The sequence below is a fragment of the Oryctolagus cuniculus genome, chromosome 6 (assembly GCF_964237555.1).
Source record: "Oryctolagus cuniculus chromosome 6, mOryCun1.1, whole genome shotgun sequence".
Classification (NCBI taxonomy): Eukaryota; Metazoa; Chordata; class Mammalia; order Lagomorpha; family Leporidae; genus Oryctolagus; species Oryctolagus cuniculus.
This window is the reverse complement of record NC_091437.1, coordinates 68490029-68510084: the sequence shown is the minus strand read 5'-3', so window position 1 is coordinate 68510084 and position 20056 is coordinate 68490029. Positions and strand designations below refer to the sequence as shown.

The following is a 20056-nucleotide window of genomic DNA, read 5'->3' as shown; positions in this document are numbered from 1 at the left end:
ACAGGGTAAATATAAAAAATCAGTTGTCTTCTATATGATAGTTACAAATGGAAAATCGTTTTAAAATAAATCTTACTTTTGTGATTTTTTTTGTAACTATTAGAAATCTTTGTCTCACTTCCTGAGAATATGCATATATTTTGTTGCAGAAAACAATATGTAATAATGGCAAATGGCATACAATATTTGGAATAAAAATGGCATTATTAAACGTCTTTCCCAAAATATCCGAGACTCTCCAGCTCTTTAATAGACCCTTTTACTTTTCTTTAAAATTTGCATATTGATTATTTCATTTTGGTGTCCGATATCCTCTGAATTATCATTAAAACAAAATGCTTAACAATTGTTCCATATAGATTAACATTTTTTCTTCCAATCATCAGACCTGAATTTATATTTCATTTAGGAGTTATCATGCACAAAGCAGAATGCAAAATAATCAGTCTCATTAGACATTGTGAACACATGACTTATGTTCTCAAAGAAATTGCTTTTATGGTCCAGTGTTGTGGCATAGTGGATAAAACTGCTGCCTGCAATGCTGGCATCCATGTGGGCTTCTGTTTGTGTCTTGGTTGCTCCATTTCCAGTCCAGCCCCCTACCAATGGCCTGGGAAAAGCTGTGGAACACAACCCAAGTATTTGGGCTCCTGCCACCCACATAGGAGACCCTGATGAAGCTTTTGCATTCTGGCTTCAATCACGGGTTGTGGCCACCTTGGGGAATGAACCAGTGGTTGGCAAGATCTCCCTCTCTCTGTAACTCGGACTTTCAAGTAAATAAATTTTTTTAAAAGAAATTGTTTTAGAAGAGCAGTAAACTTTGTGTCTCCCTTACATTGTAGCTGATTTTTCTACTACATATTAAATTGAAATTGACTCAACCCTCCGTTCATAATGGATCTAAGTCAGTGAGTACAACTCTACTCAGCAGACCTGTTCACCTGTGGTGACGTTGAAGAATGAAGTAGCTCGTGTAAGACTAAAGTGTTTCCAAATGTACTCTGAATTTCTTTTTATATGCTTCAAATAATGAAACTGATTTTCCTTGAAAAAAGAATTGACACTGCTAGTATATTTTCAAATTTTTATTATTGAATGTAAGATAAAAATATTTTATATTTAATGGTAGAGAAAGGAAAGAGATCCTTCAGCCACTGTTTCACTCCCCCATACGCACAACAGCCAGGGCTGTGCCAGACCATAGCCAGGATTTTGAAACTCAGTCTCCCACATGGGAGACAGTGACTCAACTACTCCATCCATCACCTGCTGCCATCCAGAGAGTGTATTAGCGGGAAGCAGAAACTCGAAGTGCAGTTGAGCCTGAATCTAGGAACTCCAATATGGATGTGAGCATCATATGCCCATTCCTTTTTTAAAAAATAAAACACTTATTTAACTTAGTTGAAAGGGAGGGAGGGAGGCAGAGAACTGTTCCAATGTAGCATTAGATCAACACAGCTAACATTTCATGAACTCAATTTCTGCTGTATTTCACTATCTAAAGTTATTATCCTAATGTTAATTAAGAGAGCGTATATGTTTCACTTCTGTTGGAATGTCTCACTGTAGCTTACTAACATTCTACTTCAGCATTTCCACATATTTGACAAATTTTAAAACTATTGGCTATCTCCCATTAGCCTGCTAGGTGTTCGGGATAGCTCTTCATATTTTTCTTTACACCCTTCCTTTGTAGCAAGTTTTTGTTTTTTGTTGTTGTTTGACAGGCAGAGTGGACAGTGAGACAGAGAAAGGTCTTCCTTTGCCGTTGGTTCACCCTCCAATGGCCACCGCGGCACACTGCAGCCGGCGCACCGCACTAATCCAAAGGCAGGAGCCAGGTGCTTCTCCTGGTCTCCCATAGGGTGCAGGGCCCAAGCACTTGGGCCATCCTCCACTGCACTCCCTGGCCACAGCAGAGCTGGCCTGGAAGAGGGGCAACCGGGACAGAATCCGGCACCCTGACCGGGACTAGAACCCTGTGTGCTGGCGCCGCAAGGCGGAGGATTAGCCTACTGAGCCGCAGCGCAGGCCAAGTTTTTGGTATTTATTAACATCTGTATCTTGAGGTGTTCTATGTCAGTTCCATATGGAGAATCTATCACTTCAATTCTCTTTCCAACTTAGGCATCCCACATGGGCTTGTTTGTCCCTTGAAGCAACTGCCTGAACTAAACGTTCCTACTTAACGTTAACATGACTATTTGCATGACATCAACTATCATTTCATAAAATGACTTGTAAAGCAAATAAAGTTCTGAGAACAAAATGAAGAACTGTGTAGAAAATGTGGCAGGCTGTTAGTAGTTTCAAAATTACTAGAACAAAAGGAGAAGAGTTTTGTTTTTTTTTTTAATAAAAATCACAAAGTTTGACAACAGGTTAAGAAAAGGTAAATTCCAGACACTGGGAGGTAGTTTGTGGTTTATCTTTTATTTGGTCCTTTGCTGTAAAAAATGCATTTAGGATCAGTTTTTTGTTTGCTACTAAAATGTTACCTGTAATAAATATGCTAGCAGCTTTTATAGTTGGTACTTTAGCAATGAGAAATTTAGTACCACCATACCCAGATTTTCCTCCTGTTTATATGCTGCATATAGCATACAGTGCTATAGATTGAGAAAATAATCTTTTATCTTACAAATGGCTAATATAAATGTCTACAATTGTGAAATGTCTGGGTATTTTAAAAAGTGACTAACAGGTATGAAAGTTTTCTCTGTATTTATGACGTGGACAAGATTTACTCTTGGAATTCAGTATCTGGTGAAGACTAAATTAGAAGTTTTCACATATTTAGTAAATCAATCTCAGATATGTGTTTGTTGATGCTCTTTGGTTTAAGACTTTCACACATCCAAATCTATTTTCAAAGGGTCCTCTTCAATATGAATTTTATAATGATTAGTAAGGGATGACCTCTGGCTAAAGAGTTTCCCACATGCAGTACATTCATAGGGTTTCTCTCCAGTATGAATTCTTTGATGTGCAATAAGGGATGAGCTCTGTCTAAAAGTTTTCTCACATGTGTTACATTTAAAGGGTTTCTCTCCTGTATGAATCCTCTGATGTTGAATAAGAGCTGCACTTTGCCCAAAAGACATCCCACATTCCTCACACCGATACGGTTTTTCTCCAGTATGAATCCTCTGATGATTACTAAGGGATGAGTTACATCTGAATGTCTTCTCACACTCATTACATTTGTAGGGTTTTTCTCCAGTGTGCATTCGCTGATGCTGAATGAGAGCTGAACTCTGTCTGAAGGCTTTACCACACACTTTGCATTTACAAGGTTTTTCTCCAGTATGAATTCTCTCATGAATTATCAGTGTTGAGTGGGAACTTAAGGCTTTACCACATTCATTACAAGTATACAGTTTCTCTCCAGTATGAATTATTCGGTGTCTATTGAGTCGTGAAATAGAAGTGAAGCCTTTTCCACATTCATTACACCTATAGGGTTTTTCTCCAGTGTGGATTCTTTCATGCTGAATAAGAGATGCACTCTGACTGAAGGCTCGCCCACACTCACTACATTTAAAAGGTTTCTCTCCGGTGTGAATTCTCTGATGATAACGAAGGGACGAACTGGACTTAAAAGTGTTGCCACACTCATTACACAAATAGGACTTCTTTCTGAGGTTTCTTTGACATCCAGAAAGAGCTGTGTTACAATTTGATGCCTTCCTACCTGGATTATACTTATGGGGATTTTCTCGAGCATGAATTTTTTGATGTATAAAAAGGCCAGACCTTCTGCTGAAGGATTTACCACATTCTTTACATCTATAGGATTTCTCCACAGTATGGGTTCTTAGGTGCTTAGAAAGGGATGCACTATGGCTGAAGGCTTTCCCACACTCTTTACATATATAAGGTTTCTCTCCAGTATGCGTTCTTTGATGTTGAATAAGAGCAGAACTTTGGCTGAAGGCTTTCAAACATTCTTTACATTTAAATAGTTTCTCTCCGGTGTGATTTTTCAGATGTTTGCGAAGGGATGAATTGTGAATGAAGGCTTTTTCACATTTATTACATTTATAGCGTTTCTCTGCTGTCTTGACTTTTGGTTGGGTAAGTAAACTTGAAGTTTGCTTGAAGGTATTTCGTTGTATTACGTATTTTGAGGATATTTTTTCTCTAGCAATCCTCTGTGCCTTTACAAAGACTGACTTCAGGCTCAAGTTTTGGTCAGGTTCAATGTTTTTATGGCTTCTGTCTACACTGAGGTTTTTCACATGGGAGTCTGAAACTATTTGTAAACATTCATTTTTGTCTTGGGGTTTCTTTAATCTGTCATCATATATACAGTGTTTTCCTGATATGAGGTCCCTGAATTCATCCCCTTTGAGTCTTTTCTTCATCTGTTCCTGACTTGATGAGTCTTGAGCTTGTGTTGACTTTACAGTTTTAAGTCTGCTCTTACATCCTAAAAAAAAAACAAAGAAAAAAAAAAAAAAACAAATTGCCAACAATTCATGTGGTTGAATGAGACCAAATGTTTAAAGAGTAAAGATTAATGCTATCTAAACAAAGGTGTGTTATATAGCTAAAAAGATACCAGCAAGAGGAAAAATAGGAAAGTAACATGGCATAGAGTTGTGGATGATGACTGAACTGTAATTAAATGAATACAGCAAGCTCCTTTAAGGAGGGTGGAAGTGTAAGCATGACCAGGAGATGGACCAGAAAAAGTATGAACCAGGAAACTCAGCCTGATATCCAAAGCATATCATGGACTCATAAAACACCTTTTTCCTGTAATTATTTTCTCTGTAGCCTCTTAAGTATTAACTCTTCTGTAAACCTTTTCCTGATTCTGAGCTCTAACATTGCACTCTTCTGACTGCAGCATACAATCCTGTGTCATGTGTGCTCTGTGAAATACACTGTTAGGCAACTTCAGCACTGTGGGAACATCACAGAGTGCATGCATATATTTACATGTTTATATATGTATATATACAGACATATGTGTATGCATATATATCTATATATCCTAAAGCTAGCATTTTATTTAATCAAGAAGCCGTGCAGGTATTTCCACTATGATCAAGAAGAAGGCAAGGGTATCTATTATTTTCCCTACTATCCAATGCTATTCTAGAAGTATTAACAAATTCAATTAGATATTGGACACACCAATTGAGTAAAGCAAAAAGCTGCAAACACTCTAAGTGAAAAATCCCAGATAATCAAACTCATTCACTGAAGTAGCAGGATATGAAATTGACAGATGAAAATCAATACCTTTCACTTATACTAACACAAAATAAGAAAAGTAGAATATGAAAATCTTATATGAATATGAGAACAATTTTATAATATCCTTGAATAACACTAAAGTACTGCTGACCAAATGAGATGACCTCTTCTATTCTTGAACAGAACAATTCAACACCAAAATTGTTGGTGCATACAGGCAGGATAGACATCAGGGTTTCTCAACACGAGCTGACCTTCTGGGTCAGATAATTCCTCATTATGTGGAACTGTCTCGAGAACTGGAAGATGTTTAGCAGCATACGTGGCCTCTCTACCTCCAGGTGGCAGTAGTAACTTCCTCACCATCTCTCCCCACCAAGATGTAACAAGCAAAATGTTTCTAGCCATTGACAAATAATAAAACTGCCCTCAGCAGACAGCCACTGTTAAAGATGGGGGGAAAAATGATTACAAGTTAGTAACTGCTAAAACTGGGTGACAGATAAGTGGAAGTTCATTATAGTAGTCTTTTAACTTTTACATTGTATGTTTAAACTTTCCCATAAAACTAAAAAAAAAAAAAAAAAAAAAAAAAAAAAAAAAAAAAAAAAAAAAAAAAAAAATTCTAATTTCTGTCCTTCCATTGCAACAAGATTGAATGGGTTGATCTTTTTCCTCTAACAGATCATACCTACTGAAAATACTATAATTTTAAAATTCTGATTCCTGTAGCTGAATTTTCTTGGAAAAATCAGTTAACAGAAGATATTTAAAAATTATATTATCTTAAAATATACTTTCTAACTAAAAAAACATCTGCATGATTATCAATTAAATACTTATTGCTTTATTTATAAGGGTTACCCCTAGGGTTACCATTATCCTTTAAAACCCCCTCTTGCTGGTTTGCCGGGCAGAAAGAGCACATTTTGGATTAAGAATCTCTTTCCTCACAATGCCGGCTTTCTGAAATAAACCCTTTCCTCTTACCAACACTCGTGTGTGGTGAACTGGCTATCCAAGCTGGTTATATGTCCGATAACAAAGTCTCAACAGATTCAAGAATGAGTATCACAGCAGGTTACCTTCTTTGACCATAATAGGATGAAGTTAGAAATCAGTAGCAAAGGTAAAACTGGAGAATTCACTAAAAGGAGTATAAGGTAATTCAACAAAGTACCCTAACAACCAGTGAGTCAAAGAGGAAGTTACAAGGAAAATCAGAAAATAGAGAGGAACAAATTTACAAAAACATAAGGATCCAGCAAAAGCAGTGCTAGGAGGGAAATTTACACAGTTAACAGCCTCACTTCATAAGTTATGTAACTAAAAAGAATTAACTAACACAAAGCAGAAATAAAACAGAGAAACAAGTATGAATGTTAGGTAGGAAATTAGAAAATAGCCTATGTGTGTGAGGAGGTGTCTGAGGAAAACAAGTTTCTTGGGAGCGGAATGTAACAGCCTCAGAAGCTCACCTTGGAAGCAGCATAGCATTTTACACTACAAAGTTCTGACAGCCTCACCAAGGAAAGCTCCCCAAAGAAACCTCTCTCCTCAGCACCAAACTGGTTACCTAGCCTGTTAACACTGGGCAATAAAAACCTTCCCATGGCCGGTGCTGCGGCTCAGTAGGCTAATCCTACACCATGCGGCGCTGGCACACCGGGTTCTAGTCCTGGTCGGGGCACTGGATTCCGTCCGGTTGCCCCTCTTCCAGGCCAGCTCTCTGCTGTGGCCCAGGAGTGCAGTGGAGGATGGCCCAAGTGCTTGGGCCCTGCACCCCATGGGAGACCAGGAAAAGCACCTGGCTCCTGCCTTCGGATAGGCACGGTGTGCCGGCCGCAGTGCACCAGCCGCGGCAGCCATTGGAGGGTGAACCAATGGCAAAGGAAAACTGTCCACTCTGTCCAAATAAAAAAAAAAAAACCTTCCCAGCTTTCCCCTGGGAAAGCACACCAGAGAAAAGTCCTCTTCCCAGCACCAGGCGGGCTATCCATTCTGATAGCACTGAGTTATGAAGCCTTGGGAGGAATTTTACCTAATTCACACTCAGCAAATCCTTTGTCCAGGGGGAGGAGGAAGGGAAGGAGAACCCACCAGGACCTCATTCCCTTAAAAGCCCCAGTCTGAATAGAAGCTGCATACTCAGCTCTCAGCTCTTTCTGAGCTACCTGCCTGGCCTGTCTGGTATATTCTCTCCATTAAACCATAACCCTGCTTTCCCCAGTCTGAGCACTCTCTCTGATTCTGACTAGATAGGTGTCCATCTGTTCTGATGGATGCCTTACCCAATTAAACCTTGCTACCTTGCTTACCACTGCTCTGTCTCACATCTGAATTCTCTCTGTGCAAAGATAAGAACCTATCCCACCTACCTCCACGAACATCAACATGAATTTATGCTGAGTTGTTTTTTCTTTTTAAAATGCATGTAGTCACCACTTGTTTCCCAACCATCCTACCTATGACTAATTTCAGTCCCTTCAAATGGGCTCTTGATATGATTCATTCACCCTGATAGCTTTCTTCCTCTTCAGTAGGAAGAGATAATCAAGGTTCATCTTGAAAAGGTACTTTCCGGATCTAGAATCAATCATTTCCCCAAGAAGTCCTGGTTCTTTGCAATGGGAAAGAATGTTTAAAAGTACTGCAAATTTGGGAGCTGGAGGTGTTCCTGGCTACTGGGTTTGTTTCAACCTCATTTAGACGATAAAGCCAAGAAACGCTTTTAAGGTGTCCTCCCCCCAACTGTTGTAGGCAAGCATATAGGATAAAATTGATCAGGTTTGTGAGCTGGAAGACCACACCTTCACCACGCACCTGTGTGACCTCATGCCCCTACCTGACCACACCTGTGTACCCACCTGCCAATCAGGCTAATTAACCACTCCCTTTTGGAAGTGGATTAAAGGCCTGAAACACGGTGGGCCTAGCCCTTTTTGCCCCCTTCCCTTTGCCCTTCTTCCTCGCTGCCCTGAATCCCCTTGCTACCCTATGCCTTCGGACCACCCGCTCCATGCCTCCCGGCCTGCATGCTCCTCCACATGGCTGGCTCCTGGTACTCAGTATGAATCCAGACTTCCCTCTCTCTTAGAGCCCTCACTCCTATACATTTCTCTCACTGAAGAAAAAGCTTAAAACTTATCATGCTGCCTTGTTCCTTTATGCCAATATTCAGAATTCTCTGAATTTGTGGCAAGAACCCACAAGGCTTATTAATATTCCAAATTTATTAATAAGCAAGCACCCAGTAACATAACCCTTGTATAGGGACATGAGGAAGCAGCCATGTGGCAGTAACTAAGCCAGCAAGGCCCTTGACCTTGGCCTTCCCAGGCTTTACAACTGTAAGAAAGCAAATTTCTATTGTTCAAGCTGCCCAAAACCAACAACCAAACAAAAAAGAGATACTTTTTAAATGAGACTAAACCCCATTGAGTTCATTGTGGTATTTTCAACTCAAATTTAATATTAAAAGGATTCTGCTTTTCAACTTCTTTCATTTTCTATCCTCTCTTATGTGTTAAAAATTGTATCCTTACTATATTACTCATTTGTTTATCCTACAGGCTATAATTTAAAAACAACCATACCAGTGTTATTGCTAAAAATCATGATGGTTAAAAACAACCTTGAAATTTGTTTGCAATGTTTCTGTCCTTAGGCTACACCCACCAGCACTTTCAGTGGAACTGCTGTGTTTTAAAATCACTAGAAATCATTCTTTTCTGTCTGGCTAAGAAACTAACAAAAAGGTCCTTTTGCTGTGTTTTACTTTCCATTTCTAGGAATTTCTTTTGCTTCTACTTGATTCTGCTTCCTAATCGACCGACGTTTTCATAGTTACAAATTAACAAACTAAGAACCTTCAGAAAAACCTAGACTCTATTCCTGTCCTCTTGTTATAATTGTGTAGTGACCTGGAGTACCTTCTCTACCTTCAAGAGTGAGCCACACTGCTCTGGAGATCCAGGTTCCCCTGAGGAGTTCCCAGAGGTCTGCTACACTGAATCCAACTGTCAGGATCTGTGAGGCCACTAAGCCCTAAACCCAAAACCAGACTGGGAGGAGTCACACAGGTTAACAGGCAGTCAGGTTGATCCCAGTGGAAATGAGGAAATGGGAGTCCCCCTAAGAGGATGCAAAATGCTCGTTTCTCCCCAAAAATTATATGTAACAAGACTGAAGTGCCAAAGCCCACTGCATGCTTCTCCCCATCCCGCCCTTCAGAGTTTCTAGTCTCATCATTGAGAATAAAAGAAGTTCCCTATCCTGCCTGCCTCCAGCTCTGATCAGCAAGCTAGGCAGGGCAAGCAAGATTACAAATCCGACCTTTGGATGGGTTTGGTCCCCACCTTCGGATTGCTAGCTGCTGTCCTGTTTTCCCCAAAAATCATGCTTCAAAACCCCACTTCCGTGAGCCTCTGGGGTCTGCCTCTCTTGGAGTCCCTCTCCTAGCCACTGTGGCAGGAGGTTTCTGACTTAAATAAATCTTGCTTTGCTTTCTACCTTGTCTGCATGGAGGTCATCTTTCTCCAGGCCATTCCCCCCTAACAAGATGAAACTGGGTGCAGATCACCTAAACGCTAATCGGATTTTTATTGCTTGACAAAGCCCTCACCTGGGACACTGAAACTGCTAAGACAATCCATTGTAAACTCTACCAAGGAGCCCTGTACTTCACTAAGTAATTCACTCCTAGTTTTCCTAAAACTGAGGCGAGGCCACAACTCTGACCCTGTCTGTAATCAGGTGTCCTGCATCTCTCAGGACAGCTCTGGACAGCCCATGTCCTCAGTTTAATCTCGTGGACTCACTGTTTTCAGGAGGAGAGACTCACTAAGACAGGGCAAGGGAACAGATCTTTCTTCTCTCCCTCTGACTTTTCACACTCAGGCCACATGGTGCCTCCTCTCAGCTGCCTCCCTGCAGCCCACTTTCTGTTTATCTTGTGTGGCCTCTGGTAGTTTCCACACAATTAGTAGACTTCTCCTAAATGAGAGTTAAAAAAGGCTGACAAGTGTGGTTCACTTACCAAAGCATCTCAACACAGAAATGAGAAGAGCTCTCCCCAGCACACAGGGCAGCTGGCCTCCCAGCCATGGGCTACGGGCTGGTCTCTGCAGAGTGGCTGTCCCGAAGCTGCCTACCAAATTTTGCAACAGGGCCTGGGCTTGGTGGGATGTGGTGCCCGCTGCTCTCTGCTGCTAACTCTCTTCTCCTTCTCCTTGCTCCATTTTGGTCTCCACAGCTGGTTTCCCTTCTCTGGTCCTGCACTTCTGCTAATTCCTAGCCTGGGATAATCCTCTACCTTCTCAGATCCCTGGTCCCACCTCAGGGAAGTCTGTGCAGACATCGCCCCTCCCACTCTGCATTCTCACAGCACCTGTGCCTTTTCCCATGGCTCTCCCCAGCATCTGTCAGTCCACACCCTGTGTGCACATGCTGTATTCACCCTCCACCTCCCCACAGGACTGCAAACTCCTTGAGGACAAGGGCCCCGGCAAGCTCCAGGCTCATTCTGTACTTAGAAAGGGACAGGCAGGCAGTGGCTGAGGGGGTGCCAATCTATCTTCCTGTGCCAAAGCCTCCAATCAATGGCTCTGTGCCCAACTGCCACACCAGGCACCTCTTTCATTCTCATTATTTCCCAGATTTGGTCACAGATTCCTCTTTCCCAAAAACCCTGGGATTCTGTCCTCTGCTGTTGCCCAACCTGATCGCTCAAGGCCTCAAACACCACCGACACACCGAAGGCCCTGACCTCCCTTTTTAGTTCCAATGCTACCTACTGAAACAACTGCCCACAAACAAACAAATCTATCCCTCACCAAACCCTTGCCAAGCTGGCTCCTGCTCTTCTCTGTAAGCCTCACAGAACAAGCCTCCTGGGACTTCCATTACTGCAACAGCGCTATGAGGCTTCTCATTTCTTGCTTCGTCTTTAAATCTAGCCCTGCATGCTTCCAAAGTGATCCTTCTTATTAAATTCAATTCACATAAGGACTTCATGAATAAATTCTGTCTGCAAAATATTTAAATATTAAATGTAAACAAAGGGTCGGCGCCGCGGCTCACTAGGCTAATCCTCCGCCTTGCAGCGCTGGCACATTCGGTTCTAGTCCCGGTCGGGGTGCCGGATTCTGTCCCGGTTGCCCCTCTTCTAGGCCAGCTCTCTGCTGTGGCCAGGGAGTGCAGTGGAGGATGGCCCAAGTCCTTGGGCCCTGCACCCCACGGGAGACCAGGAGAAGCACCTGGCTCCTGCCATCGGATCAGCGCGGTGCGCCGGCCACAGCGCGCTGGCCACGGCGGCCATTGGAGGGTGAACCAACGGCAAAGGAAGACCTTTCTCTCTGTCTCTCTCTCTCTCACTGTCCACTCTGCCTGTCAAAAAATAAATAAATATTTAAAAAAAAAATAACAAAAAAAAGTTCCCTTTCATCACCCTTCTCAAATGTAACAAGGTTCACTTGCTAAGGAGGGGTCCCCCTCACCTTTCTTTCTGTGTTCACACTCAAAAACACACACCGAATTTTCTTTAAACATAAATGGGGACATAGCTGAACACTTCTCTGTAACTTTCCTCGGTTCTTAACGTGCCTTGTAGTACCATCCACATGAGCACGGTCTTTTGTTTTAACTGTGGTGATAAAGAGGGCATCTCATAGCTTCTTTAGCTATAGTTATTTCAAAGGACATTTAAGTTGCTTCTGGTTCAGATTAAATTTGCTAACATACCAAGGACCATACAATTCTCTTATTGCTTCAATCACTTCTGGTCATACATCAGACAGTTCCAATCTCATTCCTTCCCCCTTTACATACCCTGGGCTTCAGCCAGGACGGATTAACCCAATTCCTTAACTACACTACATCTGTTGAAGGCCCACATGAAAATGCAGCCCTCCTCTGAAACAACAGAACAAGAAACGAGACCCTGAGAGATTCATCTGAGAGTGACTGCCAGACAGTAAGAGGAAGTTCATGTCTAGGAGTCAGGGTGCTCCTTTCCCAGATAGTGGGGGCTGGGAACCCTCAAGGTGGTTTCCCAGCCAACACTCCAAGCTTTGCCTCCTCTTATCAACCAGGCTGTCGCCAGTACCTTGACCTCCCACTCACCTAGAGAGAAGCCTCCAGGACTTTCTTCCTCTATGGGATCTTCTCCTTGCTCCAACAGGGAGATGACATTTGGCTTGGTACATGGGAGTCCTGCTCATAGACAGACAAAACAAAAAACTTGCTCTTATTTTGACACAAAGTAGTATTCCACACATGAGTGGAAGATCTAAAGAATGGTATAAAAACTTATGTGAGGTGTTCAGGTTGTGCCCCCATAATGTGAGGGGCTGTGTCAGGGACTGTGTCATAATTCTATGTTAGGGAAACATAAAGGCAGAGTGGATGAACAGGATACTACTAACTCGCTATAGAAGGAAGTTGGATGCACAGATTGAATTTAAATGTATAAGCTGTATCTATGGGAAGAATTCTGTACCAAGCAGGCTACTTTTTAGTGAGAAAATACTATCCGACTCCCTTTCAGAGATGGAACCTTAGATATTTATCTGGCTGGAGAAGAGACATGGAAAAGGCAAGTGAGGGGGTAGCGAAAGAAGCCTCTGCTCAGGGCTGAGCCAGGGAACCACGAAACAGTAGGAACACTGACTCAACACGAAGGAACGGCAAATGTGAAGCTGCACGCACGGAGGGCGACGACTACTAATAACCACCCTCCCATCTCAGACATGGAGCAATTCAACACCAACGAGGGGGGAGTCAGCACACTCGGCGTGAGCTTGCCGAGTACCCACGGCTTTAGACAGGAAAGGGGGTACCAAGATCCCAATTTCTGAATTCCGTGTCCATGGGGAGCTTCCTTACCCAGTGAGAGCAGGTTGCTGTAGTTCTCCAGCATCACGTCCCGGTACAAGATTCTCTGGGAAGGATCCAGCTTCTTCCACTCATCCCAGGTGAACAGCACGGCCACATCCTCGAACGTCACTGACACCTGGAAGGACAAGCCAAGGACTGGAAGGACAGCTCTCCAGGGACCACGCCGCATACAGAGAGGGAGGCAACAGCGGGGAAGGAGATAGGTCACCCACGAAATGCTTCTGATTTAGGCAAGGTTCTAAAGGTTCCAGGTCCTTTTTACCAAGCAAGTAACTGGTAACAAACACACAGAGAGCAGCATAAAGCAGGAACGGGCCTTGTGTAACCACTGTGAGGGATGTGTAGAGGTCGTTGGTGGGACAGTAATCAGGATAATTGTTCTGGGGTGACTTAATAATATGAATAGAAGCCTTAAAATATGTTCTTTAAGTTACCAATTACTATGTTTGTATAACAGTGCACAAAAACACAAGCATAAGGATACTTGTCACGGTATTGTAATGGCAAAAAACTGGAAACAACCTCAATTCTCTCTGATCAGGGACGGGTTAGACAATTGGGGCACCATCCGCATGCTTAGGCAAGCTTGAGGAAAGGAGTAAAAAATTAGAATGTTTTACACGGGCCAGTACTACTCTGAGAGCTGTATTAATCTTTGGTGTAAACTTTAATCTTCACAATGACCTTCAAGGAAGGTACAGGTACTGTTCCCATTTTACCCAAGAGAAAGCAAAGCCACAGGGAGGATGAGACATTTGCCTGAAGTCACAGCTGCTCAGTGGCAGAGCTGGAAAGGCAACCAGGGGAAACCCCTAGGCTCCATTCTCAGTCACTCTGTCAAGTGCCTCTGACTCTTACACACTGGGGTGGGTGTTTGCCATTATGGCGAAGAGGCCAGTGTGGAGTACCTGGTTGGATATCCAGCTCCAATTGTCCCCAGCTGACTCCAGCTTCCTGCTAATCAGACCCCAGAAGGCAATGGTGATAGAGTAGGTGGGTCCCTGCCACTCACATGAAGAGACCTGGACTGAGTTCCTGATTCCTGGCTTTGGCCTGGCCCACCCCTGACCACTGCAGCCATTTGGAGAGTAAACCAGTAGACAGAAGCTCTAGCTCTCAAGTAAATTAAACAAAAACAAAAACAAAAAATACTTCCAGAGGCCGTCACTGTGGCGCAGTAGGTTAAAGCCCCATCCTGTAGCACTGGCATCCCATACGGGCACCAGTTTGATGCCCAGCTGCTCCACTTCCAATCCAGCTACCTGCTCATGTGCCTTAGCAAGGCAGCAGAGGATGGCCCAAATCCTTAGGCACCTGTACCCACATGGGAGACCCAAAAGAAGCTTCTGGCTCCTGGCTTTGGATCAGCTCACCTCCAGCCATTGTGGCCATTTGGGGAGTGAACCAGTGGATGGAAGACCTCTCTTTGTCTCTACCTCTCTCTATAACTTTCAATTTAAAAAAAAAAAAAAAAACCTTCCATATAGTTAATAAATGAGATAATGCATCTATCCCAAGTCAGATTCATATTAAAGGTTCAAATCTTAGTTATCACTGTATCAGTATAAGGAAATATTATGCAATGCATTACAGTTGTGAGGACAAACTATGTATGCACAATAGAATATTACCCTTAGAGATGCATAAAAAATAACAAACAACAAACAGTGATTGTTCCCAGAATGGTACTGTTAAGGGTAATTTTACTTTCTTTTTTATATATTAAATAAATTAGTTGGGGCCAGCGTTTTGGCACACAAGTTAAGCTTCCTCCTGAAACATCAGCCTCCCACATGAGCACTGATTCAAGTCCTGGCTATTCCACTTCTGATCCAGCTCCCTGCCAATGTGCCTGGGAAAGGAATGGAAGATGGCCCAAGTGCACTGGGCCCCTGCCACCCACATGGGACACCCAAACGGAGTTCCTGGCTCCTGGCTTTAGCCTGGCCCAGACCTGGCTGTTACAGCCATTTGGGGAATGAAGTAGTGGATAGATCTCTGTCTCTCCCTAATTCTGCCTTTTGAATAAGTAAATAAATCTAAAATAAATACACTTATATACAAACATACATATATACAGATCTACACAAGCATACTGAGGTCTTCAAAAAGTTCATGGAAAATGAGTATTGTGAACAAACTATGGATCTCAAGTTTTTTTGTACCAAAGTAAGTTTATCTTTAATGATGTATCTCTATGAACTTTCAGAAGTTCCCTGGCCCAGGCATTTGTGTATGTGTACACACACACACACACACACTTTATTTAAAATTTCTACCATGACCTATAATATTTTTATGGCAAGAAACAGCATTAAATTATTTGGATCTTGGGAGAAATACAAGGAATAATCTTTGCCCCGAAGAATTCACAAACTGACAGACTAGAAAAACACATGACATAATCTGAACGATGAGAGAAAGCTGGCCAGCTCAAAGGACAAAATGCCATCTCCTGGCCCCACTCTCTTTCAGAGACAGGAGCAGGAGGCCCAGGGCAGCGAAGGCCCCAGGCAAGCACCTTACCAATGGCAGCAGCACAACCCAAACTCCAGTTTTCTGTGAACCTGCACGCTCTCTGTTCCCTCTGGACTTAAACTTCCCATCACTGAATTTCATATGCAAGCAGACACACCGGCAGCAGGCAAAGTTAAGGATCTTACACGGGGTTGGAGAAGATTCTGGGCAAGAGAGCAACCTGGCTCTGCTGCAGTCAAATCAGGCAGCCTTAAGGGGAAAAGTTCAACCCCACCACATTTGTTAGTCCTGAAGAAAACGCTACCTGGCAAAGGAGCTCTGGAAACAGGTGGCTGGATTTGCCCCTGCCCTGAAACCCATAATCAGGCAGCCTTAAGGGGAAAAGTTCAACCCCACCACATTTGTTAGTCCTGAAAAAAATGCTACCTGGCAGAGGAGCTCTGGAAACAGGTGGCTGGATTTGCCCCTGCCCTGAAACCCATACCAGAGGAGTGGCTGGAAGGCCTGAGTGTGGACTGAGGGCTGGACACACCTGGGACGGAATCCAGGTTAACTGACTTCTTCGGGCTTGTTTCCTCACATGTAAGCAACACAGGAATAGTAATCGCTGTGCTACTGTGAGAGTGAGAAACATAAAGCCCTCAGCACACTCCCAGCATGCTAGATACTCAGCAAATATCAACTGTTCACGCAGGCGTAGTGGCGTAAGCCGCAGTTTGGGTCGCTCACACCCCATATCAAAGTGTCTGCAATCAAGTCTTGCCTCTGCTTCCAATCTAGCTTCCTGCTACTGTGCCTGAGAGCAGGAGACAATGGTCCAGGTTCTTGAGTTCCTGCCACCCACATGGGAGACCAGATGGAGTTTCTGGCTCTGGCCCACCCCCAACTATTATGGGCCCTTGGGAGTCAAACCAGCAAGCTAAAAAAAATCTCTCTCTCTCTCCCCCCCCTCCCTTCCTGTCACTCAATCTTGCAAATAAATAAATAATCTTTAAAAAAATCAACTGTTCTTGTCAAAGATGAGTAGATAAGGGACAAGTATTTTTTGGGTCTTACAAGCACGGTTTAGCAATTTCTGTCCACATCAATATCATCAGCATGGTAATATCACTTAGCTACCACAGCAGCTACACACTGTGCCTGGCCCTGATCAAACACTTCCCATGCACTAACTCACACAATCATCCCATCTATCAGAGAAGGCAGGCATAGTAGTTCCATCTCACAGGTGCAGAAAGTGAGGCACAAGCCGTGAGGCACAAACAGGTGGAGTTATTTGCTCAAGGCCCATGAACAGCAACAGACAAGATAAGTTAAAAGCTGGCCAACTGGCTTCAGATCCCCACTTTCTGATCTTGGAAGTACACCACCTACCCACCACCCATATCCCACAGACCCCTCCCTGTGGCTTCCTGAGGAGTCTTCTACCTGCTGTCAGATTCGGGAGATCCCTCGAGCCCCTGCAATGCCACTATCCTTTGTTCACCATCATTTCACCTGGAAAGGATGCCTCCCTCACTCCCCCAACATGAGAAAGAAAGCTCCAGGTCAAGATAAGTTTTTAAAGTGGTACAAGCAAGGCACACGACCCATGAAGTTAAGAGACAGAGACAACAAAAACTATGGGAGGAAGGCTAGGCTCATAATTCTGAGCTGGAAAGAAAACCCCCCCTGGGACCAGCACAGTGGTGTAGTGGGTTAACCTGCTGCCTGAGGCACCAGCACTCCACGGGTCCAGGCTGCTCCACTTCTGATCCAGCTCCCTGCTAATGGGCCTGGGAAAGCAGAAGATGGCCCAGGTGCTTGGGCCCCACATCCACGTGGGAGACCCAGAAGAAGCTCTTGGGTCCTGGCTTCAGCCTGACCCAGCCCCAGCCCCAGCCCCAGCCATTACAGCCATTTGGGGAGTGAACCAGCAGATGGAAGACCTCCCCCTCCCAACTCTGCCTTTCAAATAAATACATTCTAAAAAAAAATTTTTTTAAAAAAACCCTCTAGACATGAGGGCAGAATCCACCACTCACGGAGGTAGACCAAGTCCTCCAAAGTCAAAGGACTTATGGTCCCAAAACTGGTCGCCTAGGGATAAAAAAAAAATCCCACTCCCCGAGGGCTGAGACGGCAATGGGCTCACCTGAGGCCGCTTCTTCCTCAGCTTGGCGGCCATATCCTCCTTCTGCGCTCGTCCCTGGAGGGCAGGTGCAGGCTCCAGGTGCAGCTGAGAGAAGAGAAAGGGAAGCAGGAGGAAGCCTCTTTTGCTTCCCACCCGTCAAAGGCAGCGGCTCTGAAATTCTTACACAGCCGAGGAAATTGCCGCGGAGAGGAAAGTCAGAAGGAGCCAGGAGTGGACAGAACCAGAGAGGCAGCCAGGGTCGTCCTGGTCCACTTTGCCAGGAGCAACACTCGAGGAGGAGGACCCTGGACTCCACTGCAGCAGCGCCAGCACCGCCTTACACTGCGTAGCCCCATAGACTAGAAGCCCCATTCTACTGATCAAGAGATTGAGGCCAGCGCGCGGCCACGGGCCCAGGTCCCACCGCAGTGAGGGCACCGCCAGGATTCCAAGCACGCGGGCCCTGGGCACCGCCCCCACCTCCCTCCCACCACAGAATCCACTTCCAGACTTGTAGAGAAAACCGTCTGAGAAAAGGAAAACGCGGGTTTTTCCGTGGCGGAAAGGGGGACGGACCCAGAACTAAGGACCCAGGTCCAGCCGTGGCTCGGGCTGTCGGGGACGCAGGCGCCTCCCATTAGCGGCCCCGGGCCAGCGGCCGGAACTGCAGGAGGAAACCCTAGCGCCCAAACCAAAGCGGTCAGGGGCGCCGCGAGACTGCAGGGAGAGGGAGGCGACAGGCCGGGGGCTCCACCCGCGCGCCCAGGCCTCCCCCAGCGTCTCGCGGGCGCCGGCGCCGCAGTCCCCCAGGCCTGGGATCGCCTCCTGCCACTCACCTCCCCAGGCTCAAGGTTCCTGGGGCCGGGCATCCCTAGTATGCTTGCAGAAGGGAGGCTCCCTAACTGCCCCACCCGGCAGCAGCCGCGAGACAGACAACCAACCCGGCGACCTCAAGGCCAGCAGCCGCTCACCTCCCTGCCGCACTGCGCGGCCCTCGCAGGTCTGGACTGGGCGAGCGGGGGACCGCTACTGCCGCTGGGAAATGTAGTCCGCACGAGAACTTAAGGATTCTGGGACGTGTAGCACTCCGCACTAGCCTGTGGTGGCGCCCTGCGTGAGCGGATTACCTGCGATGCTCAGTTGAGCTGGTAGAGGCCTTGGCTTCCGAGTTCCCAGAAAGGAAGGGAGGCTCCTCTAAGGCGGTATCTTTTAACTCCGCACTTTAGTAAATGATGGTGAGGTTACCAGAAAATGGCCAAGAACAAACTTATTTACACTGAGTCTATTTAGCAAGAGGATTGAGCCACCTGCTCAGTGCTAAGCAGTTTGAAATACATCAGTGAAGCCATGTGGGCGCAGGTTCCAGTCCAGGCTGCTCCACTTCGATCCAGCTCCCTGCTGATGGCCTGGGAAAGGGGCAAAGATAGCCCAAGTGTTTGGGCCCCTGCACCTACTTGGGAACCCGGATGAAGCTCCTGGCTCCTGCTTCAGCCACTTGGAGAGTGAACCAGTGGATGGAAGATTTCCCTCTCTGTCTCTCTGTCGCTCTCTCTGTAACTCTGGCTTTCAAATAAATAAAAATACATCAGTGAACAAAAGGATCATTGCACTGAAGAACTATTTTGGGAGAAGGAAGCAGACAATAAGCCAATAATGTAATTATGATGGTGCCTCAAGAAAAGCTTATTGGAAAATGGAATTATTTATAAATTTATTCTGCTACAAAAAATTTTAAGTTATGCATAGTTTTTTCAAAATACATACTTCCCGCAACACTTTTTAATACCTCTCCTATGTATGGATTTTTCACACTAGCAAAGAGCAATCTCAAAGGGAAATTAAGAAAACAACCCCAGGGTGCAGTGAGTTAAACTGCCACCAGCAATGCCAGCATCCCAAACCAGAGGGCTGGTTCCAGTCCTGCCTGTTCTGCTTCTGAACCAGCTCCTTGCTAACGTGCCTGGGAAAGCAGTGGACGATGGCCCCTGCCACCAATGTGGGAGACGTAGCTGGAACTTGGACTCTGGGCATCAGCCCCCACCAGTCCCAGCCATTGCAGCTATTTGGGGAGTGAACCACTGGATGAAAGATACATCTCTCTCTCTCTCTCTCTCTCTCTCTCTCTCAGATAAATAAATAAATCTTTTTAAAAATAAAAAGTAAATTAAATACTTTTTAAAATTAAAAAAGAAAACAATTTAATTTATAATAGCACAGAAACAAAAAACAAACTTAGAGATAAATTTAACAAAGGAGGTGGAAGATTTGTTTACTGAAAACACCAAAACGTTGTTAACGAAAATGAAGAAGACCTATACAACTGGAAAGCAATCCAATTTTCATGTTGCTTTA

At 44.6% G+C, this 20056-nt stretch overlaps 1 protein-coding gene across 4 annotated transcripts; it reads right to left on the bottom strand.

Annotated features, from left to right (window-relative positions):
• Nucleotides 1-2342: 2342 nt before the first annotated feature.
• Nucleotides 2343-18749, bottom strand: ZNF354B (zinc finger protein 354B). 4 transcript variants are annotated; one of them, XM_008274955.4, is made up of 5 exons: nucleotides 18676-18749; nucleotides 17726-17809; nucleotides 13102-13228; nucleotides 12340-12429; nucleotides 2343-4441 (listed from the first exon to the last, which is right to left on the bottom strand). In XM_008274955.4, exons 2-5 carry the CDS (start codon nucleotides 17756-17758, stop codon nucleotides 2859-2861), a joined length of 1833 nt encoding a protein of 610 aa, XP_008273177.1. In that variant the 5' UTR covers nucleotides 17759-17809; nucleotides 18676-18749; the 3' UTR covers nucleotides 2343-2858. The 4 variants fall into 4 exon arrangements, with proteins under 4 accessions (XP_008273177.1, XP_008273176.1, XP_051689733.1 ...); XM_008274954.4 differs by having other exon boundaries at nucleotides 18541-18731; XM_051833773.2 differs by lacking the exon at nucleotides 17726-17809 and having other exon boundaries at nucleotides 18541-18740.
• Between the last annotated feature and the right edge of the window lie 1307 nt (nucleotides 18750-20056).

Excerpts from the sequence above, each read along its gene's own strand:
- ZNF354B (XM_008274954.4), bottom strand. The coding sequence starts at position 18,573 with ATGCCCGGCCCCAGGAACCTTGAGCCTGGGGAG. Across the intron at positions 13,229-17,725 it reads TGAGGAAGAAGCGGCCTCAG|GTGTCAGTGACGTTCGAGGA; the intron begins GTGAGCCCATTG and ends TTGTCCTTCCAG. Across the intron at positions 4,442-12,339 it reads TCCTGGAGGCTTCTCTCTAG|GATGTAAGAGCAGACTTAAA; the intron begins GTGAGTGGGAGG and ends TTTTTTTTTTAG.